We start from the raw sequence: 27,555 nt of genomic DNA on the forward strand, positions 1-27,555 counted from the left end.
TGTTTTATAGCCTGGTAACTATTTTTGCAGTATTGACACTGTTTTTGTCACTGGAGATACTCAGCAACTAATTTGATAAATAGCCATTGATCTGTTTGGTAGCATTGATTTGAGAGAAATGGAGATTGCCTTGGGAGCCTTTCTGTCACCTTTATTTGCTGGAAGATAGGGTGTCAGTCTTGATTTTACTTCAAATACTGGAGTAAGACTTGAAGCAACAATCTTGACTCTGAGGTGAGTGCTATCACTGAATTAAGGGAAACATTACACTTTACAGTTTGTTTTGTTGCTAGACTTATTTGTTGAAAATACAAAACTGTGATACTTGAGACTATTCTAAATCACTAGTCATCTTGCACATTTTTAGGGTTGAAATGGAAAAATCTCACCTAGTTTCATTTTAATTTGAAGAATAAATATAATATTAAGCTAAAATAATTAGTCAATTGTGGATTATCTCTATCAAAACATGAGGGGCATGGTGGGTGAGTCCAAAATTAGAGGGCATAGATTTAAGTTGAGAGGGGAAAGATTTGAAAGGACCTGAAGGATAACTTTTTCACGCAGAGGGCTGTGCATGTATGGAATGAGCTGCCAGAGGAAGTGGTGGTGGTGGATACAATTTCAACATTTAAGAGACATCTGCATAGGTATACGAATAGGAAGGTTTAGAGGGATATGGGCCAATTGCTGGCAAATGGAACTAAGTCATATTGGGATGTCTGATCGGCAAAGACGAGTTGGACCGAAGGATCTGTTTCCGTACTGTATGACTCAAAAGCAATAAAATTGTGGATTTCAGGTTAGAAATGGGATTGACATTTTATAAGGGAAAGAGGTCATCAAAGATCTTACAAAATATAAACATTTATAAACTGTTGAAAATATTAAAGGGACTTGTAAGACAGTTGATCAAGGTTTAGATAATTATATAAAAATTCATTTTATATACCTTTTTGAAGTCCAACCAAATTTTTTGAATGTTTTTGGTAGCATCTTTTACCCTCTAATTTGCTCTCTTTTCTGATATATCAATATCACTTCTGGCTGAGTGGATGAAAGAGTCAGCTGTTTCCAGAAAGCTGTTTCCATTTCAGCCACATTTTTTTCCCCTTCCAACAAATCGCAACACAGAAAAATGTGGAAGTGGTAAAATTGTTCTTGTATCTACTTAACCTACAAAGATATACAATATTTGTATCTGTGCCATTACATTGCATTATTGGTAACACACCTAAGGAGCATTTCATACTTGTGCAGTTTTGAATAGTATGCCATGGCATTGTTCAGTTACCATAACCTATTGATTGAATATCTGGATATTCTTCTCTTTTCCTCAATTTCTTGTTCACAGAATGTGTATTTTAACATTTATTTTCCATCAAGTATTTATATGCAGATCCATTTCTTGTAGCCATATAAAGAATGGGAATAACTCTTTACTTGATGAGCCCTACTACAAACTAACATAATGCAAGTCAACATGAGTCTCTGTACATTGGTCACACACTTAAAAATATATATTTGTATTGTTGATCATAAGATGTAATTAACTGAACTCACAAAAACACATACAGTCATACTTGCAACCATGCCTGTGCAATGAGGAGATTTCAGTTCCAAGGTGAGCTCAGTTCATTCAGAAACTAAATTCTGACTTTGACCATTTTAATTAATAATTACCAATATTTCAAATAGACATCTGCAGATGTCAACTGGAGTAATTGCCTCATATGTGAGTGTATATCTGTGCCAACAAGGAGGTTAAACATGGGGCTGGATAATACATTGAAGGTGAGGTACTGGCACTTCAGTATGAATATTGGGAGTGAGTCCACCTCTATTTAGCTGACTTGCCCCACGTTATTTATTCTGGCAATGCTTTGTTCATCTCCAGTTCAAAGTCCTGCTTATAGAGCTGGCATCCAAGTGAAGACCGGCTCAGCCCACTGGCAGTACCAGTGCCGAAACTGCAGGCAAGCCATGGAAGTGACATTCAGTGACCAATCCAGACATGAAGGCAGTTCTGTGATCTTACTGGGGCCAGGCAGAGAGGGATTGGAGGAGTTGAAATGTTGCATAGTGCTTTCAGTTAGAGTGGATGTAAGGAAATAAATCTCAGGTGGGGTCTGCTGTTGGCACATTGGTCAAGAAAGTGGCATTTCTTTTAATTGGCCAACAGCCTGTTAATTAAGAGCAATGATGAAACTCTTAATTGGAGATTAATTGCATACTTAAACATCTCAATTAAGTTATCACGGTAGGTGAGCAATGTTTGATGTCTCCACCATTGCTGTTAATGTTGCGGTGGCAGCAGGCAGATCTTTTATATGTTTGGTATGGTTACAGTAGCATATGCTCTAATTTAAGAGGATATTTATCTGTTTTCCTACCTGTATGAGTCAGCCCATAATTATGCAAAATTCTAGCTCTCTGCCCAAACTGGGATAGACCTTTGACTTGAATAAAGTTGCAGTTAACCAACACATTCAGAAGTTTTTTTGGACTCTTGTGTCACAGAAACCAAACAGAAGATGCTGTCCAGATGGTGTTTAGTAAGCATGCAAAATTGATGACTCTTCTATCTGTGCAAATTCAACAATGGCTGCCATATTCACAGCACATTCATAGAATTCCTAGGAAAGCCACAGCCTGAATTTATTGTTTTAAGCATGAGGGTGAATTAAATGTGAAACTTCAGTACTTCTCAAAACCGAGGGATATATTTATTAGTTTAGTAAAACCACTCTGAGTCAGTTATAGAAAAAAAAATTCAATTAGCCAACACTGATTAACCCCCTTGATGACAACACAATTTACCAAAAGCAAAGTGCTGCTTAAAACAATACCTTGGGGTGGATTTTGGGCAGTACAGTTGATTGAGTATATTGCATTTTCATCTCTATAACTCGAGTTGGATCAAAGGGATGAATGATTCCCTCTAATGTTTCGATATAACGATCCTGTATAAAATCAATTTGGAGCACAAACATTTTATTTTTATTATTCCTCGTGACAGTAATGAACAAAAGTTTTGTCTTTTTTATTTATAAATATCTGTTCCTGTGGTGAAGAAGAGATTTGATTTGAAAAAGAATTAATGATATGCATAAACTCTTCATTTAGAACAATCCAGTTGAATATATTCTGAATTCTGCGATTGGGTTACATTGCTTCAAGATTTCAAATGAAATGCAAACTGAACAAAATACAAAACATTTTATAGCTCTGATCCTCCAAGATCTACAATGCATCCCAAATAAAGTTAAAACATTTAAAAGTATTTGCATGGACATTACTATTTTTTTCAGGAGAACTGTCTTTGTTAATGGCTATTTTGTAGGTATTTTTGATCTTACAATGTGATAACAAAATTTTGAGATGTACCCCCTCTGTATGATGACACCACAATGAAAAACAGCGTGACTTTTCTCCCAACCTTTCATAAAGGTTATATTCCTTTAGCTTAGGGTGAGATTTGTAATTCTTAAGTATTTTGGTCAATGGCTGAAATTAGAACAGCAATGCTTTTATTTTCAACTATATTGCAGCTTTAAAAGAGATCAGACAAAGCACAAATAATATTGTACAGACTATTGCATTGATTCTTCTGACTGCAGAGAATGAAAGGAAAGCATTTTGGCATGACAGCAATTTAACCAGCTTATTTACATTCTGTATATTTCTGTAATTTAGTTATTGCAAAGAATATTTCAAAAATACAGTTAATAGATTAAAATATTTACTTCACTGTTTAACTATTTAAAACTATTTTGCATTAATTGGCCTGTAAATAGTGAAGGCAATAAACATAGAAATTTGTGTAAATAAACTATAAATATTACCAAATATTATAACTACAGAGATGAATTTATGTGGATGTATATCATTTGAGTGTAAAATGCAAAAATACAAGAACTTGAAAATTCTTAATCCTTATTTGGTTAAAAATGTGGACAGTAATCTATGAGAATAAATTTTATGGCCTGGATGAAGATACATAAAACCGGCAACTATAAAATGCGTTTGTTGATCTTTGATGACAATATTTCATATTTTTAAGTTTTAACAGTATGAAAGGGAAATATATTCATAACTTGCATTCCTTTAAGGCTTCAAGTTTTACAGTTTGATTTAGTGAATGGATTTGTATTTTTTTTTAGCAGGTGACCTTCAGTGGTTTTGTTCAGGAGGAATCTGGTTTGTGAAACACTTGCAACATTTGGTAGCCAATCAGCACGTCCCCATAAAATCACAAGTCACAGAACACCAAGTTATAGTCCAACCAGTTTATTTGAAATCACAAGCTTTTGGAGAACTGCTCCTTCATCAGGTGAAGAACGAAGGATCAGTACTCCGAAAGCTTGTGATCTCAAACTTGCTGGACTATAACCTGGCATTGTGTGACTTCTGGATTTTGTCCACTCCAATCCAACGCCAGTATCTCCACATCATGTTCCCATAAGATTACTATTTAAGTAATCCTTATGGAGTAATTATCTGGAAAAAGGCCCAAGCCAAATTATCATTTAAGGCAAGTTATCTAAATGACATCTGTTTCACTCCTAGTAATTTTTACTAGCTGCCTAGGATATTTAAAAGCTTAAAAAACAGGGAATTGCTGTTACCATTTATCTTTTTGTATGGTTTAAAAGATTCTTGATTTATGACTTGTTGATATTATACAAAGTAGAATGGTTAGAGTTTGATATAATTTTGCAAGTGGGTCTGGGATTACAATGTGATTTTTTTTTCTCTGTGGTGTCTTGAAATGTTTATTGTGCTCCTAGGTACTTGCACTATGACAGTCAAAGTTGATTTTGTTTCTTTTGTCTAAATGTATAAATCAAATTTGTTTTTGGATTTGCCATTTTCTTTTCTCCTTTTGGAGAACAATATGGAGTTTGGGAGGCTTTACAAGCTAAAAATAGATTTGTTGAACAGCATTATGAATACTCCTTCGAGGAGCATCAAGTACTAGGACTAGATTTAGTGGAATGCATCAGGGCAGGAACATGTGAAGTGTGCAATCTATCTTTTCCAGTACAGAGTAGTGTGCAAACCTCTTGCGATTGTAGAAGGCAAGAACAGAACTGGGGGAGGGAAGTTAAGCTGTATGACTCTCTAGCTAAATAGGATTAGTATATTGGAGTTTGTTAGTTGACAGTGGTGGACCAAAGGGCCTGATTCAAAGCTATGTAACTCTGTGACCTCTGGCTCACAGCAAGTTGTTAATCTGGTTTATTAACTCCTCTATTCAAGAAAAAAAGGAGATGGGGAGCATGAAATTAGAAGTCTGTTAGCCTAATAGCTGTCATAACTTTTTTGAGGTTTTTCCTATTAAAGGAAGCTGTGTCATGGCGCTTGGAAAATCTTAATACAATCAAGCAGAATAAGTTTGCTTTTGTGAAAGAGAAATCATGTTTGATTAATTTCTGATTTCTTTGATGTAACAAGAAACATGGATAAAGAGAAAATTGTGGATGTGGCTTATATGGATGTCCAAAGGCATTTGGTAAGTGTTGTACTAAATGTTACTCTGTATGGTTTTGTAGTGTTAGGGTAACAGATTATCATGGATAGAGAACTGTTTGGCGAACAAGAAACAGAATAGAAATGACTTGGTCATAAAGGTTTACAGTGCAGAAAAAGGCAGAGCAAAACAACCACCCAACAATTCTAATCCATTTTTCAGCACTTAGCCTACAGTCACATATGTCTTGACATTTTAAATTTACATGTAAGTACTTAAATGCTATAAGGATTTCTGCACCTACCACCCTTGCAGGCAGTGAGTTCCAGATTCCCACCATCTCTGGGTGAAAAATATTTTTCTCACATCCCTTCTGAACCTTATGCCCCTTATCTTAAATCAATGCATCCTGGCCATTGGTTGCTCCACCAAGGGGAAAGGTTTCATCATATCTGCCCTGTCTATGCCCTTCAATTTTATACATCTCAATTATGTCCACCCCCTCCCCCACCCCATCTCATTTGCTCCAAAGAAAACAACGCCAGTCCATCCAATATCTCTTCATAACTAGAACTCTCTTGGCAATACTCTTGTAAATCTCACCTGCAACCTCCCCTGTGTTACCACATCTCTTCCTCCTACAAGGTGAAGTTCCCACTTGTTACAAGACCACCATCAAACCTGTACCTAAGAAAGCACATGCAATGTGCCGTCATGACGACCTTAATAATCATGAAGTGCTTAGAGAGGCTGGTTATGGTCCACATTAACTCCAGTATCCGAGCCTGCCTTGATCCTCTACAATTTGTCTATCGACATAATGGGTCCATAGTGGATGCCATAGCCCTTCACTGATCCCTGAAACATCTGGACAAAAAGGCCCCTACATCAGACTCCTGGTCATTGACGACAGCTCCACCTTCAAGACCATTATTTCCTCCAGCCTGATCTCAAAACTCCATGACCTTGGTCTCGGCTCCGCCCTCTGCAACTGGATCCTCAACTTTCTGACCCACAGATCGCAATCAGTGAAGATAGGTAACTGCAACGCCTCCACAATAACATTCAACACTAGAGCACCTGAGGATGTGACCTCAGACTCGTAACTGTGTTGCAAAATTCCGAATGAATGCCAGCTTCAAGTGCGCTGATGACACCACCATAGTAGGACAGATATCTAACAATGACTATTCAAAATACAGAATGGAGATAGAGGGCTTGGTGATGGTGCAATGAGAATAACCTGTCTCTCAAACATTGGCAAAACTAAAGAACTGATCATTGACTTCAGAAATAAAAGAGGAGAAAACAACCCCATCTACATCAATGGAACTGAGGTTGAGTGGATGGAGAGCCTTGGAGTGATGATAACTGACAACCTGTCATAGAATCATAGAGATGTAAGCACGGAAACAAACCCTTCAGTCCAACTCGTCCAGGCCGACCAGATATCCCAACCCAATCTAGTCCCACCTGCCAGCATCTAGCCCTTATCCCTCCAAACCCTTCCTATTCATATACCAATCCAGATGTCTTTTAAATGAAATTTCCTGAAGTCCTTGCAAAGAAGAAAGAGACCATTTGGTCCATCAAGTTTGCACCAACCCTCTGAAGAACATCCCACCCAGACCCCTACCCTATTCTCATAACCCCACATTTACCTTGGCTAATCCACCTAACCTGTACATCCTTGGACACTGAAAGGCTATTTAGCATAGCCAGTGTACCTAACACCTTTGGACTGTGGGAGGAAACCAGACCACCCAGAGAGAACTCACGCAGATAATGTGCAAATTGCACGGAGTTACCCAAAGGTGGAATTGGACCCCAGGAAACCTGGTGCAGTCAGGTAGCAGTACTAGCCACTGTGCTATCCAGGAAGAAAAATGGGATTCTGGCGAGGGAGTTGTTCCTGAAATAGAGTGGAGAAACCAAAAGATGAATAACAATATAGAAACTAGAAGCAGGAGTAGGCCATTTGGCCCTTTAAGCCTGCTTTGCCATTCAGTATGATTGTGACTGATCATCTATGTCAATGCAATATTCCTGCTTGCTTCCCATATTCCTTAATGGTTTTCAAATGTAACAATCATCTATCTCTCGAATATATTTCGTGAATTGGCCTCTACATCCTTCTGCGGTAGAGAATTCTACAGGTTTACTACTCGTCAAGTTAAAAAAAAATCTTTCTTCATCTCAGTGCTAAATGGTCTACTCTATATGCTGAGACCATATGCCCTCTACCCTATATCCTGAGACCATATCCCCTGGTCCTAGGTTCCCCAACTAAACTCCTCCTTGCATCCAGTCTCTCCAGCCCTGTTAGAAATTGAAATTAAATCCCTTCGTTTTCTTCTAAACTCTGGTGATTAGTCTCAATCGAATTAATCTCTTGTCATAGTATAGTCCTGTCATCCCTGGTGTCAGCCTAGAGAGAGTCTGCTGCACTCGCTGTATGGCAGGTATATCCTTGTATATGGGAAGAACAAAACTGCACACAACACTCCGTGTACTCTCACCGAGAACCTGTATAACTACAGTAAGATATCCCTTTTTCTGAAGTCATATCCTTGTGCAATGAATGCCAGTATACCATCTGCCTTATTCATTGCTTGCTGTACTTGCCAGACCATTTTCAGTGACGGTGTACAAAGACAACTGGACTCCTTTTCTGCATTCACAATTCCCAATATATAACGATTTAAACAATACTCTTCCTTTCTGGTTTTCACTCCAAAGAATGTAACTTCACAAAAGGTATAGGTGCAGAAATTAGGCCATACAGCCCATCAAATCTGCTCCACTACTCAATCATGGCTGATATGTTTCTCAAGGAGAAAGTGAGGACTGCAGATGCTGGAGATCAGAGCTGAAAATGTGTTGCTGGAAAAGCGCAGCAGGTCAGGCAGCATCCAAGGAACAGGAGAATCGACGTTTCGGGCATAAGCCCTTCTTCAGGAAGGGCTTTCCTGATATGTTTCTCAACTCCATTCTCCTCATAACCCTTGATTCCCCTGATACTCAAGAATCTATCTATCTCAGCCTTAAATATATTCAATGACCTGACCTCCACAGCCTTCTGTGGCAATGAATTCCATGGATTCACCACTTTCTAGCTGAAGAAGTTTCTTCTTATCTCCATTCTCTTTAAGGCGATGCCATCAGGTCCTAGTCTCTCCTTTCAATGGAAACATCTTCCCAACATATACTGTGTCCAGGCCATTCAGTATTCTGTATGTTTCAATTAGATCACCCCTCCTCCTTCTAAGCTCCATCAATAATAGACTCAGAGTCCTAAAATGTTCCTCATTTGTTGAACTTTTCATTCCTGGGACCATTCTCGTCAATGTCCTCTGAACATTCTCCAGAACCAGTACATCTTTCCTGAGATATGGGGTCCAATACTATGCACAATACTCCAAATGTGGTCTGAACAGAGCTTTATAGAGTCTCATGCTTTTATATTCAAGTCCTCTCAAAATAAATGCCATCATTGCATTTGCCATCCTTATTACTGACTCAACCTGCAAGTTTACCTTGAGAGAATTCTGGACTAGAACTCCCAAGTCTCTTTGCACTTCAGACTTCTGAATTTTTTTCCTCATTTAGAAAATAGTCTATGCCTCTATTCTTCCTACCAAAGTGCATGACCTCACACTTTCTCACGTACTTCAACTGCCACTTCTTTGCCCACTCTCCTAACCTGTCCAAGTCCTTATGCAGCCTCCCCACCTCCTGAATGCTACTTGTGCCTCTCCCTATCTTTGTATCATCTTAGTCAGAATGCCCTCACTTCCTTCATTTAGATTGTTAATGTTTAATGTATAAAGTGAAAAGTCCCAACACAGAGTCTTGCGGAACACCACTTGTCACTGGCTGCCAACCTGAGAAGGGCCCTTTTTGCCCCACTCCACTTTCTGCCAGACAGCCAAGCTTCTATCCATGCTAGCACCTTGCCTCTAACATGATGGGCCCTAATATTACTCGGTATCCTCCTGTGTGGCACCTTGTCAAAGGCCTTCTTGAAGTCTAGGTAGATAACATCCATTGGCTCACCTGCTTGATACTTCCTCAAAGAATTCTAGCAGATTTATCAGGCATGACCTCCCCTTGATAAAATCACGCTGACTTTGCCCTATTTTACCATACGTTTCCAAGTACAGAACAACCTCAGTTATCCAAATATCAATTATCCGATTGAAGTAGGAAGTTTCTATTCCTCGCCCATTTAATGCATCATTTTGTAAATTTGAACAGAAATATAGATGCAAGTATGCTTTAATAAATAATTAACTTCAAATATATACTTGAGACGTGACATTAGAGTTAAGTTTTACACTTTTTATAAAAAGGTCTGTCTGATACTACTTCTCCCCGAGGACAAAGGTTTGTGACTGTGAACATACAAGAACAACATATGTGCAAGCTTAAAAATCACACAACACCAGGTTATAGTCCAACAGGTTTATTTGGAAGCACTGCTCCTTCAACAGGTTGTGGAGTAAAAGATTGTAAAACACAGAATTTATAGCAAAAGTTTGCAGTGTTATGTAACTGAAATTATATATCAAAAAAGACCTGGATTGTTTAAGTCTCTCCTCTTTTAGAATGAACGTGTTGGTTTCAGTTCTTTCACATGTAAATCTCAGAACATTTAAAAGTTACATTCTCAAGTGAACTTTAACAATTGGTGTCACGTCGGCCAGATAAATGCATTGAAGGAGTGAGCTGCCCTGTGCGAGACTGCCACAATGGTCAGACTGATTCTAATCCAAAAAGTGGATTTACAGAATCTTACATGGACTCATGCAGTTTTTGAGCAAAGTAATGTGTAATTCTGCAAGTACAAATTCACCCCACAAACTAATACGTGCGTGTGTGTGTGTGTGTGTGTGTGTGTGTGTGTGTGTGTGTGTGTGGTGGGGTAGTGAGGGGTTATGACTGTGTGAGAGAATATGTGTATGCGTTTGAGTTTAAAGGGGTATAAGTCTGTGATAGGGTTCATATGTGAGTGTGAGTGTATGAGAGAGGGTCTGCATGAATGTACGGGTCTGTAGGAGTGTCTATGTGACTGTGTGTGCGCGCGTCTGTCTGAGTGTGTGTCTTGTGGAATGGGGTCACCTGTAGTGTGACATGACCCCAAGGTCCCGGTTGAGGCCATCCCCATGGGTACCAAACGTGGCTATCAGCCTCGGCTGGACCACTTTTCTTTGGTGCTTGTCCCGAAGTCCACCTTGGAGGACGGTCACCTGAAGGTCCGAGGTAGAGTGTCCTGGATCACTGAAGTGCTCTCCGACTGGGAGGGAACACTCCTCGATGTTGATTGTTGTGCAGTGTCCATTCATCTGTTGCTGTAGCCTCTGCTTGGTCTTGCCAATGTACCATGCCTCAGGGCATCCTTTCATGCAGCATATGAGATAGACAATGTTAGCTGAGTTGCATGAGTATCTGCCATGTACATGGTGAGATGTGCCCCCATGCATAATGGTGGTATTCGTGTCGACACTCTTGACAAGTCTTGCAGCGTCCACTGCAATAAGGTTGTATGGTGTTATCCTGAAAGCCTGGCGGTTTGCTATGAACAATGATCTGTTTGAGGTTTGTCGGCTCCTGGGAAGTAGTGAAACATGAAGGGTACCCTGTCGGTTGCCCCACCACCAAATTGACCCCATGATTCTTACAACAGACACGGAGGAATTCATCAGATGAACGAGACTCCGGGAATTCTTTTCGGGAAAGAAAATCTTAGCAGGACTTATACACTTAATGGTAAGGTCCTAGGGAGTGTTGCTGAACAAAGAGACCTTGGAGTGCAGGTTCATAGCTCCTTGAAAGTGGAGTCACAGATAGATAGGATAGTGAAGGTGGCGTTTGGTAGGCTTTCCTTTATTGGTCAGAGTATTGAGTACAGGAGTTGGGAGGTCATGTTGCGGCTGTTCAGGACATTGGTTAGGCCACTGTTGGAATACTGTGCAGTTCTGGTCTCCTTCCTATCGAAAAGATGTTGTGAAACTTGAAAGGGTTCAGTAAAGATTTCCAAGGCTTTTACCAGGGTTGGAGGAATTGAGCTATAGGGAGAGGCTGAACAGGCTGGGACTGTTTTCCCTGGAGCATCGGAGGCTGAGGGGTGACGTTATAGAAGTTTACAAAATTGAGGGGCATGGATAGGGTAAATAGGCAAAATCTTTTCCCTGGGATCGGTGAGTCCAGAAGTAGAGGGCGTAGGTTTAGGGCGAGGGGGAAAGATATAAAAGAGACCTAAGGGACAACTTTTTCACACACAGGATGGTACGTGTATGGAATGAGCTGCCAGAGGAAGTGGTGGAGGCTGGTACAATTGCAACATTTAAGAGGCATTTGCATGGGTATATGAATAGGAATGGTTTGAAGGGATATGGGTTGGGTGCTGACAGGTGGGACTAGATTGGGTTGGGATATCTGGTTGGCATGGACAGTTTGGACCAAAGAGTCTGTTTCCATATTGTACATCTCTATGACTATGCCAGTATTGATCCCAGTGAGCCCACCGAGGAACCAGAACAGTCATCACAGGGATCTGTAGAGGAGCAACCAAAGAAGGAGCCAACTTGGACCCCACTGGAGGGCTGCTGCCCTGGGTTTGACATGTATGCTCAAACCCTCAGGAAATATATAAATGCCAGATTCATCAGCCGCACCCACAAGGTAGAGCAGAACATCACCCGATCACAACGTAACGCCATCCATGCTCTCAAAACCAACCACAACATTGTCGTCAAACCAGCAGATAAAGGAGGAGCCATCTTCATTCGGAATAGAACAGATTACTGCAAGGAAGTGTTCCTGACAACTGAACAATCAGGAACGCTACAGGCAACTACCGGCTAATCCGACCAAAGAACACACCCGTGAACTAAACACATTGATCAGACTTTGGATCCAGTCCTTCAGAGTTCCCTAAGCGCCCTCATCCCACGTAGTTCTCGCGTAGGTGACTTCTACTGCCTTCCAAAGACGCACAAAGCCAACACACCAGGACGTCCCATCAGATCCGGCAATGGGACCCTGTGTGAGAACCTCTCTGGCTACGTCGAAAGCATCTTGAAACCCATTGTAGGGGGATCCCCAGCTTCTGTCGCGGCACTAAAGGTTTTGTACAGAAACTCAGCACCCATGGACCAGTTGAACTGGGAACATTCCTCATCACAATGGATGTTTCAGCACTCTCCACCAGCATCCCCCACAATGACGGCATCCCAGCAACAGCCTCAGTACTCAACACCAACAACTGCCAATCTCCGAACACCATCCTACAACTCATCCGCTTTATCCTCGATCACAACATTTTCACCTTTTGACAACCAGCTCTTCATCTAGACATAAACAACAGCTATGGGGACCAAATGTGCACCCCAATATGCCAACATTTTCATGCACTTCTTCTCTACGCAGGACCTCCAGCCAACACCTCACCAGGTACATTGACGACATTTTCTTCCTCTGGACCCATGGCGATGAGTCATTGAAACAACTATGCAGTGATATCAACGAGTTTCATTCCACCATCAAACTCACCATGGACTATTCCCTATTAACTGTCTCATTCTTGGACACACATATCTCCATCAAGGATAGGCACCTCAGCACCTCACTCTACCGCACACCCACGGACAGCCTCATGATGTTACACTTCTCCAGTTCTACCTGAAACATATTAAAACAGCCAACCGCTATGGACAAGCCCTACACATACACAGGATCTGCTCAGATGAGGAGGAATGTGATGGGCACCAAAAAGTACTCAAGGATGCCCTCAAAAATGAGATACGATGCTCAACTCATTGACTGCCAGTTCAGACGTACCACAGCGAGAAACCATAATGACCTTCTCAGGGGAGAGACACAAGCTGCAACCGACAGGGTACCCTTCGTTGTCCAGTACATGGGTACCGAACATGGCTATCAGACTCTGCGTGGCCACTTTTCGTGGTTGCCGGTCCCGAAATCCACCTTGGAGGATGGTCACCCAAAGGTCCGAGGTCGAATGTCCTGGACTGCTAAGTGTTCCCTGACTGGGAGGGAATACTCCTGTTTGTTGATTGTTGTGCTGTGTCTATTCATCTGTTGCCGTAGCCTCTGCTTGGTCTTGCCAATGTACCATGCCTCAGGGCATCTTTGCCTGCAGCATATGAGAAAGACAACGTTGGCTGAGTCGTAGGAGTACCTGCCACGTACATGGTGGGAGGTGTCCCCATGCGTAATGATGGTATCCGTGTTGATACTCTGACACACCTTACAGTGTCCACCGTGACAAGGTTGTATGGTGTTGTCCGGAAAGCCGGGCAGTTTACTACGAACAATGATCTGTTTGATGTTTGGTGGTTGTTTAAAGGCGAGAAGTGGAGGTGTGGAGAAGGTCTTAGCGAGGTGCTCATCCTCATTGGAATAGCCTCAACCAGGATCATGGGTTCATGTCATACTATTGGTGACCCTATTGCGCTACACACACACCTCCTGACCCACAGACTTGCACAGATCCTCTCTCATACGCCTTCACACACACACTCTCACTCTCCCACTCACACACATGCATCTTCTCACAGACTTATACCCCTTTACACACATAAACATACACACCCTATCACAGTCATAACCACCCCGCCCACACAGACACTCACATGCACAGATACACATGTAAATTTGTGGGGTGAATTTGTACTTAGAATTACATTTTACTTTGCTCAAAAACTGCATGAATCCACATAAGATTCTGTAAATCCATTTTTTAGATTAGAATCAATCTGACCATTGGAGCACAGCAGCTCACACCTTAAATGCATTATCTGGGCTGACATGTTAAAGTTCAATTTAACTAACTTTAACAATTGTAAAAGTTCACTTGAGAATGTAACTTTTAAATGTTCTGCGATTTACATATGAAAGAACTGAAACCAATATGTTCATTCTAAAAGATGAGAGACTTAACAAACAATCCTGGTCTTTTTCAATATACAATTTCAGTTACATCACACTGTAAACATTTGCTAAAAATTCTGTGTCTTACAATCTTGTACTCTACAACCACCTGATAAAGGAGCAGCGCTCAGAAAGCTAGTGCTTCCAAATAAACCTGTTGGACTATAACCTGGTGTTGTGTGATTTTTAACTTTGTACACCCCAGTCCAAATCATATGTGCAAGCTTGAGCTGTGCGCTCTAACAGCAATTTTCCCTCTCAACTTTGACATGTTCCTTTTGCAAACCTCACAACTTTTTCCTCCGCTCATTCTCTGGAGAGTTATGTCAAAAAATGCACTCGCACTTTTAGTTTCCGTTGCTTTTTCCTCTCATTATCCCATGATGGTTTTTTTTCCCAAACAAAACGTAGTTCGATATCTTTCAGCTGACAACAAAATTTAATGTAACTTTTTTCTGATGGGGGAGAGCAAATCGTAGTGAGTTATTACATGAACAGGAGGAAACATGAGAGAACTTTATCCCGTTCAAAGAAAATTGACGAGTGGACAGAAAGTGAAGTTAGCAAAAACATTTTCCCTCCCCCTCATTTTCCCCCTGTATCTTGTGCCTCCCTCTCTAAGGACTTGGCTTTCACTGAGGAGGGAGGGACAACACTTGGTTAGTCTGGATGGTGGGACATCGCCGAACAAAAAGATGCTGGCTGCTGTCGAGGGCCAGGATAAAACCGAAGAAAATGTCAGCAACACATTTCACAGACTTAAGTCAAACAAGCCAAAACGTGATTTCATTTGTAAAATATCATGAATTTTTAAGCGATATCCAGTGTTTGTACATATTTTATCGACTGAATGAAATAAAAACTCTGTAAACTTGCTTTTTAACATAATTATGTTCAGTATGGCTTCCTTTTGTTTACGATCAAATCAGTTATCTGAACAAAATACTCCTCGCCCATCTTGTTCAGATAATCAAGGTTGTTCTGTATTTAGAAATCCCATCCTTCATAATGGCTTTCAGGATCTCGCCCACGACCATGGCTAGGCTAATTAGTCTGTAATTTTCAGTCTTTTGCCTTACTCCCTTTTTAAATGGGGGTGTCATGACAGCGATTTTCCAGTCCTCTGGGACCATCCCTGTGTCTAGTGATTCCTGGAAGATTACCACTGACTCCTCCACTATCTCATTAGCTACCTCCTTTAGAATGCTGGGGTATAATCGATTGGGTCCAGGTGATTTATCCACCTTCAGGTTATTCAGTTTTTCTAGCACCTTCTCCTTGTTGATGGCCACCATACTCAGCTCTGTCCCCTCACTCTCTTGAGTGTTTGGGATATTACTTGTTCCATCACGGTGAAGATTGATGTGAAGTAATTATTCAGTTCCTCAGCTGTTTCCTTGTTCCCCATTACCATCTCTCCAGCATCATTTTCCAGCGACCAAGTGTTTACTTTTGCCTGTCTTTCGCCCTTTATATATCTAAAGAAACTCTTAGTCTTCCTTCATATTACTGGCTAGCTTACCCTCATTTTTAATCTTCTCCCTCTTATTTCTTTTTTTGTTGTCCTCTGGTCTTTGTCAGCTTCCCAATCCTCTGGTTTCCTATTGCCCTTCGCCACATTATATACTTTCTCTTTTGCTTTTATGTTATCCTGACTTCCCTAGTTAGCCATGGTTGCCTCATCCTACTTGTACCATGCTTCTTTTTCTGAGATGAATCTCTGCTGTGTCTCCTGAATTACTCCCAGAAACCCCTGCCATTGCTGTTCCACTGTCTTTCCTGCTAGGCTCATCTCCTAGTCAATTCTACCCAGCTCCTCCCTCATACCTCTGTAGTTGCCTTTATTCAGCTGTAATACCGTTACCTTTGGTTCTATCTTCTCTCTCAAATTGCAGAGTAAATCCATTCACATATGATCACTGCCTGCAAAGGGTTCCTTCATTTTAACCTCGCTTATCAAGTCTGCCTCATTACACAACACTAAATCCAGTATTGCCTGTTCTCTGGTGGGCTCCACCACAAGCTGCTCCAAAAAGCATTCTCATAGAAATTCCTTTTCTTGCAATCTGCTACTAACCTGATTTTCCTCGTCCACCTGCATATTGAAATCCCCCATGATCACTGTAACATGCCTTTCCTGCACATCTTTTCTATCTTCTGTTGTGTCATGTTCCCTGTCTCCTGACTACTGTTTGGAGGTTTGTACATAACTCCAACTATGGTTTTTATATGTTTGTGGTTCCTCGATTCTACCCACACATCTGACCCTACTTTGTTTCTTACTATTGATTTAATTTTATTTCTTACTAATAAAATTTTATTTCTTACTAATAAGGTAACCCCACCTCTTCTGCCCACCTGCCTATCTTTTCTATAGGTTTGCACTACATCTGCCATGTGTTTGACAACTCACTCAATTCATCTAAATCACCTTGAAGCTTATTTGCATCTTCCTCAAAATTCACAGTCCTACCCAGTTTTGCGTCATCAGCAAACATGGAAATGTTTGCACTTGGTTCCCTCATCCAGGTCATTTATATATAGATATTGTAAATAGCCTGCCACCCAGCGGGAGATTCCCACCCCTGTTTCCTTTCAGTCAACCAATTCTTGATTCATGCAATAAGTTACCCCAGTTCCACGTGCTTTTAATTTTGCTCAACAACCTTTTTTTTGGTTTTTGCTAAAGTCCCATCTGAAAATCCAAATACACCACATGCAATGGTTTTTTATTAGCTATTTTACTAGTTATATCCTCAAAAAAAACCTCCAGTTTTTTTGTTAAGCATAATTTGCCTTTCATAAATCCTTGCTTACTTGTTCAATCCCATTAATGCTTCCCAAATTTCAGTTATAAAATAAATTCTAGCATTTTCACCATTATTGATGTTAAGCTGTTCTATTATGCTTTTTTTTTCCTGTCCCCTCCTTTTTAGATCGTTCATATATTTGTCATCCCCTATTCTGTAGGAACTGCTCCAGAGTTGATAGATTTCTGGAAAATGACCACCAATGCACCTGATATTTCCAGAGCCACTTCCTTTAGTATGTTAGATGTAGATTATCAGATCCTGGTGATTTTGTTTGGTATTGGTCCAAAACATCATTACGCATACACTTCAAGAAGTTGTCCTCCACAATACCATTGCTGGGTTGTTTAATCTACATATAATGTCACTCATGATTACATATGACATCAGTAAAGCTTTGTTCCAAATTATTTTCTGCACTGCATTGTGTACATGACTCACCATGCTGCTACTGAGCATTAGTGGTGAAGGGAGTGAACAATCCATAAACAATCAAGGGGACCACTTTGTTCTTAATTGTGCCAAGCTTGTTGAGTATTTGGAGAAGCTGCACTCAAGTGGTAAGTATCCCACTGCACTCCTAACTTGTACCTTGAAGATTGTGGACAGGTTTTTGGTGTCAGGTGAATTACTTGCTATGGAGTTTTTGCCCTTGACCTGTTCTTACATCCAAAGTACTTAACCAAATGTAACATCAAGAGGTCCTAGCAGAATTAGAGTCAATGCGAAATAGAAGGAAAACTCTGCTCATTAGTGTCATGCTTAGCATAAAGTAAGATGCTTGTGCTTGTTGGAGGTCAATTATCTAAGCTCCATGATATCTAGGAGCTCTCAGGGTAGTTTTCTATGTCCCACCAGCTGCTTGATCCATGCCTTTCCTTCCAAAATAACATCTGAAGTGGGGACATTGGGCAGTCTGTGAATGTTCAGTACCATTCATGACTCCTCAGATACTGAAGCAGCCCATGTACCAGTGCAGCAAAGCCTGGACAATATTCAAACGGTGCTGACATGCACCATTTTTTACACAAAAGTGCAAGGAAATGACCATTACCAAGAAGAGAATCCCCTTGACGTTTAGTGACATAATCATCACTGAATCTCCCATTATCAACATCCTAATGGTTTGTTCAACTGTTCATCTTCCTTCCCACCTATTTGCTCTGTCCTCCCACTGACCTATCACAACTACCCCCCACCTGCATCCAACTATCGCCTTCCCATCTATCTTCTCCCAGCTCCATCCCCATTTCTCTGTCATCACACTTCCCCCTCCACATTCCTGATGAAGGTAAAAACAATGACTGCAGATGCTGGAAACCAGATTCTGGATTAGAGTGGTGCTGGAAAAGCACAACAATTCAGGCAGCATCCGAGGAGCAGTAAAATCAACGTTTTGGGCAAAAGCCCTTCAGCATGAATACAGGCAGAGTGCCTGAAGGGTGGAGAGAAGAATGAGAGGAGGGTGGGGGTGGGGAGAAAGTAGCATAGAGTACAATAGGTGAGTGGGGGAGGGGATGGAGGTGATAGGTCAGGGAGGAGGGTGGAGTGGATAGGTGGAAAAGAAGATAGGCAGGTAGGACAAGTCATAGGGACAGTGCTGAGCTCGAAGTATGGAACTGGGGTGAGATGGGGGAAGGGGAAATGAGGAAACTGTTGAAGTCCACATTGATGCCCTGGGGTTGAAGTGTTCTGAGGTGGAAAATGAGGCGTTCTTCCTCCAGGCATCTGGTGGTGAGGGAGCGGCGGTGAAGGAGGCCCAGGACCTCTCTGTCCTCGGCTGAGTGGGAGGGGGAGTTGAAATGTTGGGCCACAGGGCGGTGTGTTTGATTAGTGCGGGTGTCCCAGAGATGTTCCCTAAAGTGCTCTGCTAGGAGGTGCCCAGTCTCCCCAATGTAGAGGAGACCGCATCAGGAGCAACGGATACAATAAATGATATTGGTGGATGTGCAGGCAAAACCTTGATGGATGTGGAAGGCTCCTTTAGGGCCTTGGATGGAGATGAGGGAGGAGATGTGGGCACAGGTTTTGCAATTCCTGCTGTGGCAGGGGAAGGTGCCAGGATGGGAGGGTGGGTTGTAAGGGGACGTGGACCTGACCAGGTAGTCACGGAGGGAACAGTCTCTGCGGAAGGCGGAAAGGGGTGGGGAGGGAAATATATCACTGGTGGTGTGGTCCGTTTGGAGGTGGCGGAAATGTCAGCGGATGATTTGGTTTATGCGAAGGTTGGTAGGGTGGAAGGTGAGCACCAGGGGGGTTCTATCCTTGTTACGGTGGGAGAGGTGGGGTTTGAGGCCGGAGGTGCGGGATGTGGACGAGATGCGTTGGAGGGCATCTTTAACCACTTGGGAAGGGAAATTGCGGTCTCTAAAGAAGGAGGCCATCTGGTGCGTTCTGTGGTGGAACTGGTCCTCCTGGGAGCAGATATGGCGGAGGCAGAGGAATTGGGAATATGGGATGGCATTTTTGCAGGAGGTAGGGTGGCCCAACATTTCAACTCCCTCTCCCACTCTGCTGAGGACATGGAGGTCCTGGGCCTCCTTCACCGCCATTCCCTCACCACCCGATGCCTGGAGGAAGAACGCCTCATCTTCCGCCTCGGAACACTTCAACCCCAGGGCACCAATGTGGACTTCAACAGTTTCCTCATTTCCCCTTCCCCCTACCTCACCCCAGTTCCAAACTTCCAGCTCAGCATTGTCCCCAAGAGTTGTCCTACCTGCCTATCTTCTTTTCCACCTATCCACTCCACCCTCCTCCCTGACCTATCACCTTCATCCCCTCCCCCACTCACCTACTGTACTCTATGCTAGTTTCTCCCTACCCCCACCCTCCTCATTTATCTCTCCACCCTTCAGGCACTCTGCCTGTATTCCTGATGAAGGGCTTTTGCCCGAAACATCGATTTTACTGATCCTCGGATGCTGCCTGAACTGCTGTGCTTTTCCAGCACCACTCTAATCCAGTTCCTGATGAAGGGCCTATGCCTGAAACATCAACTCTTCTGCTCCTTGGATGCTACCTGACCTGCTGTGCTTTTCCAGCGCCACCCTTTTTGATCCCAATGGTTACCATTGACAAAGACTGAACAAGATAAACCATATAGATTGTACAGCTAAAAGTGCAGGTTACAGGCCTAAATATCTTTCGGTGTAACTCAGTTCCTGTCAAGGCAAAAGGCTTATGATGAAATGCTCCACACTTACCTGGACGAGTGCAGTTCCAACAGCTTTCAAGAAGCTTGACATGATCCAGCACAAAACAGCCTGCTTAATTTGTACCACATCCACTCGGAGTCACTTCTGCCGCAACAGTAGTGGCAGTGTATACCATCTACAAGATGCACCGCAAAAATTCATCTCAGCTCCCAGGGCAGCACCTTATAAATCCACAACCACTATCATTTAGAAGGACAGTGGAGGCAGATACACAGCAACACCACCTGCAAGTTCCCCTCCAAGCTATACAACATCCTGACTAGACATATATTGCCATTCTTTTCTTTCAATGTTGCTGAATCAAAATCCTGGAACTACGTCCATAATGACATTATAGATGTATCTACACCAGATGGACTCCAATGATTCAAGAAATGTTCGAGTCATCTGCAAACTTGCTAACTATACCTCTTATGCTCACATCCAAATCATTTATATAAATGACGAAAAGTAATGGACCTAGCACTGATACTTGTGGCACTCTACTGGTCACAGGCCTCCAGTCTGAAAAACAATGCTCCACCACCACCCTGTGTCTCCTACCTTGGGGCCAGTTCTGTATCCAAATGACTAGTTCTCCCTTTATTCCATGAGACCTAACCTTGCTAACCAGTCTCCCATGGGGAACCTTGTCGAACACCTTACTGAAGTCCATATAGATCACGTCCACTGTTCTGCCCTCATCAATCCTCTTTGTTACTTCTTCAAAAAACTCAATCGTTTGTGAGACATGATTTCCCAAGCACAAAGCCATGTTGACTATCCCTAATCAGTCCTTGCCTTTCCAAATACATGTACATCCTATCCCTCAGGATTCCCTTCAACAACTTGTCCACCATCAACGTCAGGCTCACTGGTTTATAGTTCCTGGCTAGTCCTTACCACCCTTCTTAAACAGTGGCACCATGTTAGTGTTGGGGAGATTTCACTGCGGTGTTTAATGTAGGGCTAGGGAGGGTGACACTTACAGCCCTGAAATGGTTAACAACAGCCAAGCGAGCTGCTGCAGGCGATTGCATGACTGCTGGAGCTTGTAAGGGATATGCATAATGTTAATTAAATCTTGGAGCCTGTAAATACCAGCCAGTATCAATTGCCCCATCGAAACTCGGGATTAATAAAGAAACTGATCGGAATCTGTAACTGTTAGACAAGTGTGAATTGCTCTATCGGAACCTGTAACTAGTGAGTGTGAATGGCTCTATTTAAGTCTAAAGTTGATAAGTGTAATTGACAATTTAGTTAAACTAAAACTATTGAAAATGGCTAGCCTGTCAGACGCATAGTAATTCCTTGACACAATGAACTATTGAATACGGGATCGGAACCGCTCCCGGGGATGGCTGAGCCATTGTCAAGCACAGCAGGAGCTGGACAGGCACTTCGATGCGGCCAATAGGAGGACGGATCCCCAGCGCGCGCAGATGAATGGACCAATGGGGAAGGCGAACTGACCGGGGACTCCAGGCAGCGCGAAGTATAATTGTGTCAACTTTGAACGGGAAGGCAGAACGCCTTCTCCAACGAATGCATGCTTGTAGATTCGTTGTATCAGTTAAGATTCTGTGAATAAACTGCTGTCTGCGTCTAATCATAGTTGCCAGTGTGAGTCTCTCCTTCCAAAAGAACACGCAAAGATGGGACCTTCCGGGTCCGTCTTAACATTTGGTGAGCCTGACGCGGGAAGGGAAAGAGACAACGGCAAGTTGGCAACGTTGGCGGATCAGGGAGCAGACAACCTTCGGCCGAAGTTTTCTAAAGGTGGGGAAGCGCCTGTTAAATCCAAGGCTTCCAGTAGTTAGATTTACTCTCAGTTAGTTTCTTGTCTGCTCTCCGACCCTCACCAACCCAAAAAAAAACCTGATCAATTTGACAGCAGCATCGCAGAGTCCTGACTGGTAAGCTTTTACTAACCTTTTGACGTACCCAGAGTGTGAATTTCCAGCGTGGCTTTCGGAGCCGGAGCGCATATATATTTGTACCCAGTGTGTGAATTTCTAGCGTGGCTTTCGGAGCCGGAGCGCATATATATTTGTACCCAGAGTGTGAATTTCTAGCGTGGCTTTCGGAGCCGGAGCGCATATATATTTGTACCCAGTGTGTGAATTTCTAGCGTGGCTTTCGGAGCCGGAGCGCATATATATTTGTACCCAGAGTGTGAATTTCTAGCGTGGCTTTCGGAGCCGGAGCGCATATATATTTGTACCCAGTGTGTGAATTTCTAGCGTGGCTTTCGGAGCCGGAGCGCATATATATTTGTACCCAGTGTGTGAATTTCTAGCGTGGCTTTCGGAGCCGGAGCGCATATATATTTGTACCCAGTGTGTGAATTTCTAGCGTGGCTTTCGGAGCCGGAGCGCATATATATTTGTACCCAGTGTGTGAATTTCTAGCGTGGCTTTCGGAGCCGGAGCGCATATATATTTGTACCCAGTGTGTGAATTTCTAGCGTGGCTTTCGGAGCCGGAGCGCATATATATTTGTACCCAGTGTGTGAATTTCTAGCGTGGCTTTCGGAGCCGGAGCGCATATATATTTGTACCCAGTGTGTGAATTTCTAGCGTGGCTTTCGGAGCCGGAGCGCATGTGTTTTTTCCCGTGTGTTTTTTCCCCTGAATCTCTAGCGTGGCTTTTGGAGCCAGAGCGCATATCTGTTTTGCCCGATTTTGCAGATAGTTCTGCCTGACGTTTCCTACCTGAGCGCTGACCATATTCGACTTCCTGGATCCATGTTACTGAGCACTTAAACCTGACGGACTTTTGGTTTGTATATTTGTTGTGACCACCGAACATACCCGGGGTGACAGAGGTCGGAGCTCTTCTTATGAAGAGGGTGTAACCGTACAGACGTCTGCCTTAGACCGGTTGTTAAGAGCAGAGATCTGCCACGCGAAGGTCAGGTTTTGAAAGACGTACTGTTTTTGAAGCGGTTCCCTTCAGGGGAGATCCGACATGGGGGACCTGAATTTTCGGACCACCTAAGTTGACTCACCTCAGGACAGCATGTCCCGGAGTGCCCTGGTGGCACTGCAGGGATGGTGGGGACATACCTATTCACAGTCAGTTACTGCTGGATAGTGTAGCCCTGCATAAGGAAAGGTTGGACCTGGTGATTGCCCAAGCACCAGAACAAAAGGGAATTATCCTGACAAGATTGAGAGAAACATTTAAAAATCCCACATTAATGATCACGATTCTGGACGGTCTCTACAGGTCACCACATTATTCGGCTCTCCAAACAATTGTGCTAGGCAAGCCCCCCGCGGGGTGGGCACCCCCGGGACTAGACTATTTAGCCGCGACTGTTACTTTACCCGTTGATGCATACACTGACGAGTCCACCCCAGTCCCGAAAACCCCCGACTCGCGGCCACCAACAGGGGAGATATTGGGGGAGATCGGGACCCAGTTAAGGGAGAATAATACTGCTATGGAGGCTAAACGAAAGGTCCGAAACCTAGAGAATAGTCTCAAGCTGTGGCGGGTTAAGAACTGGTTCCCTAAAGATGAAAGTCGAAGGGCAGGCCTCCGAGACGGCTACACATATCTTAGAACAGTTTGGGAAGATTCTAGAGCAGGTGGGGGCAAAGACCGCCGCGCTGGAGCTGGTGCCTCCAGCCGCTCAGATGTACAGTTAACCCTAGTGCCCGATTCCCTCACTTTCATCCGGATGTGGGTGCTGTCTTCCACAGACCCAGCGCTGGGTCATCTGTCCGTTTAAATCGGAAACTCACCCAGCTTTTACCTCAAAGGGTCCTTGCTGTTTACACAGCCAACGGCCTGTGGTGAAATTGCTAGAGTTCTAGGTAATCACTTTGCAAGTACCTTTCATATATTTACACAGCTGGCGGGCTGGGGGGGATCTCCTGCTGATTCGAGTACTTAAATCCTAGAAAGTTTACCCAGCTGACAGCCGGATTGCCTCCCTGTGGTTTATAATGATTTTTTTTCTCGATGCTTGCGGTTTATAATGATTTGTCTACTGTTGCCTGTGCTTTATAATGATTTTTCTCGATGCTTGCGGTTTGTAATGATTATTTTTTTTCTCTCTTGGATAGATACAGATGCTACAGTTTGCGTGCATGTCCGTTCCCGGTAGATGGGGGATTATCATTAATGTACGGCAATTCACACTGCTCACGGTGACAGGCCTATTTGAGGGTCATCTATTTCCGTAGGGTACGGGGCTCCAATAGGTGTGCTTATGTTTACGTTTTTCCCCTACTTCTACCCAATACTATTCCTTCTCCCTCAATGTAGCATCTGCTGTTCGAAGAATATAATAAACCCCTTCCGTGTTAGTTTTGCCCACCTACATTGGCAGCACTTTAACCTATACTGTACGCTGCAGTCAGGGGCCGAGAAGTACTGTATGCCCCGGGATCCAACTGCTGGTCACACCAGTAACTACTACCCTGCAATCGGAGGCTCTATGTGGGTTTTGACCGGGTTGCCACTGCCCGGCTCTGTCCTCAGCGGCACCTGGATGGAGGTTGCTGTCCGTTACTGACTGGAGGTTGTCCAGTGGCGGAAGGCTCTCCTCGGGCACGGGTCAGCCTGGCACAGGTGCAATTGCGCTGTGCACTGGGAGGAGATTGCCTCCGACCACATGGCCTGCAGTACACACATCAGACGCCTGGACGGGCCTGCAGGCCGGTGAGCCATTCTGGCCGGCAGGAAGGCCGGGGCACAGTACACTGTTCCATTGGGTTTCCGGTCGCTGGCGTATACCTGACTGCGGGCAGTATGCCCTTACACCTTCTCGTTTGTTGTACAAGGAAACACGAGACAGACCACACACCACCGTAGCGGATGGGCATTTGCACTTCTTTTCTTGGACAGCAGACGTGGCACCCTATGTGGTTTACTTTCCCCCTTCCGGTCCTCTTACGTTCGTTACTGTTTACATGGGTTGGTGTGGCCTCAGTAGAGGCCAAGGGAGGGAATGTTGGGGAGATTTCACTGCGGTGTTTAATGTAGGGCTAGGGAGGGTGACACTTACAGCCCTGAAATGGTTAACAACAGCCAAGCGAGCTGCTGCAGGCGATTGCATGACTGCTGGAGCTTGTAAGGGATATGCATAATGTTAATTAAATCTTGGAGCCTGTAAATACCAGCCAGTATCAATTGCCCCATCGAAACTCGGGATTAATAAAGAAACTGATCGGAATCTGTAACTGTTAGACAAGTGTGAATTGCTCTATCGGAACCTGTAACTAGTGAGTGTGAATGGCTCTATTTAAGTCTAAAGTTGATAAGTGTAATTGACAATTTAGTTAAACTAAAACTATTGAAAATGGCTAGCCTGTCAGACGCATAGTAATTCCTTGACACAATGAACTATTGAATACGGGATCGGAACCGCTCCCGGGGATGGCTGAGCCATTGTCAAGCACAGCAGGAGCTGGACAGGCACTTCGATGCGGCCAATAGGAGGACGGATCCCCAGCGCGCGCAGATGAATGGACCAATGGGGAAGGCGAACTGACCGGGGACTCCAGGCAGCGCGAAGTATAATTGTGTCAACTTTGAACGGGAAGGCAGAACGCCTTCTCCAACGAATGCATGCTTGTAGATTCGTTGTATCAGTTAAGATTCTGTGAATAAACTGCTGTCTGCGTCTAATCATAGTTGCCAGTGTGAGTCTCTCCTTCCAAAAGAACACGCAAAGATGGGACCCTCCGGGTCCGTCTTAACATTAGCCAACCTCCAGTCTTCCGGCACCTCACCTGTGACTATCGATGATACAAATATCTCAGCGCGCGGCCTAGCAATCACGTTCTGAGCTTCCCACAGAGTTCTAGGGTAAACCTGATCAGGTCCTGGGGATTTATCCATTTTTATGCGTTTCAAGACATCCAGCACTTCCTCCTCTGAAATATGGAGATTTTTCAAGATGTCACCACCTATTTCCCTACATTCTATTCCTTCCAATTCCTTTCCCATACCAATCTTGGAGGTCTAGTGGATAGCGAAGAAGGTTACCTCAGATTACAATGGGATCTTGATCAAGTGTCATAACATTCAAGAATATGGGCCTAGTGCAGGAAAGTGTAAGTAATATAGGAAGCAATTTTTTGGGGAGTACAGACTTGAAGGGCCTGTTCTGTACTGTACGATTTTATGATTCTCTTTTTTTTACTTAAGTTTTCACAAAGTATCAAATAACTGAATTTCCACATCATCGCGCTTTTAAAAGACATTAATTTCCTGTCTAATTCTATGACCCTTACATCTAGTCATACACAATCAGGAAATCATCCACAATGTTCATTCTGTTGTATTTTAGTTTCTTTTACTTCCACTGATTGTTCCAACACTTGCACAGGTCAGGAGTCCTTTATCTGAAAAATTGTTTTTTGGATACATTTACTGTTAGGTTTGTTCAGATCTGTTCAGATCCATTTGAATTTGATCCATTCAGAACCATTCAGGTATGCTTTCAAAAGACATCCTGTTTTTAGGTCCTTCTAGTTTATGGACATGTGAACAAAAGATACCCAAACTTTTTTTTAAACCATTTACGTCATTCCGAACATTCCTTCTAAGCTGCGTGGCTGCTCCAATGTTCCTTGCACAGCGATCAGCATCAGCACGATGACTGCAGCATTGACTTATGCATTTGGAAGTTACTGCTATGTACAGGCTCGCAGGCCTGCATAACCTGAAAGAAAATTAGAGGGAATGCTGGTCATTCCCCACTGTAAAGTAAATTAAGTTCCTTTTTTGGGATTTGTTGCACTACTCCAATTATAACTCCTCTACAGACTAAGTAACTCTTTAATCCAGCTGAATAAATTTGACTAATTTGTAGCCATGCCTCTTTTTTTTTCCTTTATAAGCTCCTTTGGAAGGCACATTAGGTGAATCTTTTGTTAGTTTCATGAACAATTTCTCGTGGTGGAGCCTAACAAGTTTTCTTTTGCATTTGTCACAAAATCACCTTAATGATTATCCACAATGCCCCAAATTTAGCTTTGTCATCCTATGCTATCCCAATTCTCTCAATTAACTTTCCATTTTGTCCACTTCACCCTGACCCTATCAGAACAGCATGCCATTGCCAGAATATCTCAAAACTTACCAGTATCTGACACCA

The 27,555-nt window shown here is 43.1% G+C and overlaps 1 protein-coding gene across 1 annotated transcript in view; it reads left to right on the forward strand.

The window, feature by feature from the left end:
• LOC122556574 (long-chain-fatty-acid--CoA ligase 6-like) overlaps positions 1-15,305 on the forward strand; it is a 203,998-nt gene extending 188,693 nt beyond the window's left edge. The window contains exons 22-23 of the mRNA XM_087995260.1: positions 5,458-5,515; positions 15,051-15,305. Coding sequence (XP_087851386.1) covers positions 5,458-5,515; positions 15,051-15,092 — 100 coding nt within the window. The 3' untranslated portion in view covers positions 15,093-15,305. The remainder of the gene's footprint in view (positions 1-5,457; positions 5,516-15,050) is intronic.
• Positions 15,306-27,555: the final 12,250 nt, after the last annotated feature.

The sequence above is a fragment of the Chiloscyllium plagiosum genome, unplaced genomic scaffold (assembly GCF_037043375.1).
Source record: "Chiloscyllium plagiosum isolate Xiang-an unplaced genomic scaffold, Cpla_swu_hap1 HiC_scaffold_16, whole genome shotgun sequence".
In the NCBI taxonomy this organism is placed as follows: Eukaryota; Metazoa; Chordata; class Chondrichthyes; order Orectolobiformes; family Hemiscylliidae; genus Chiloscyllium; species Chiloscyllium plagiosum.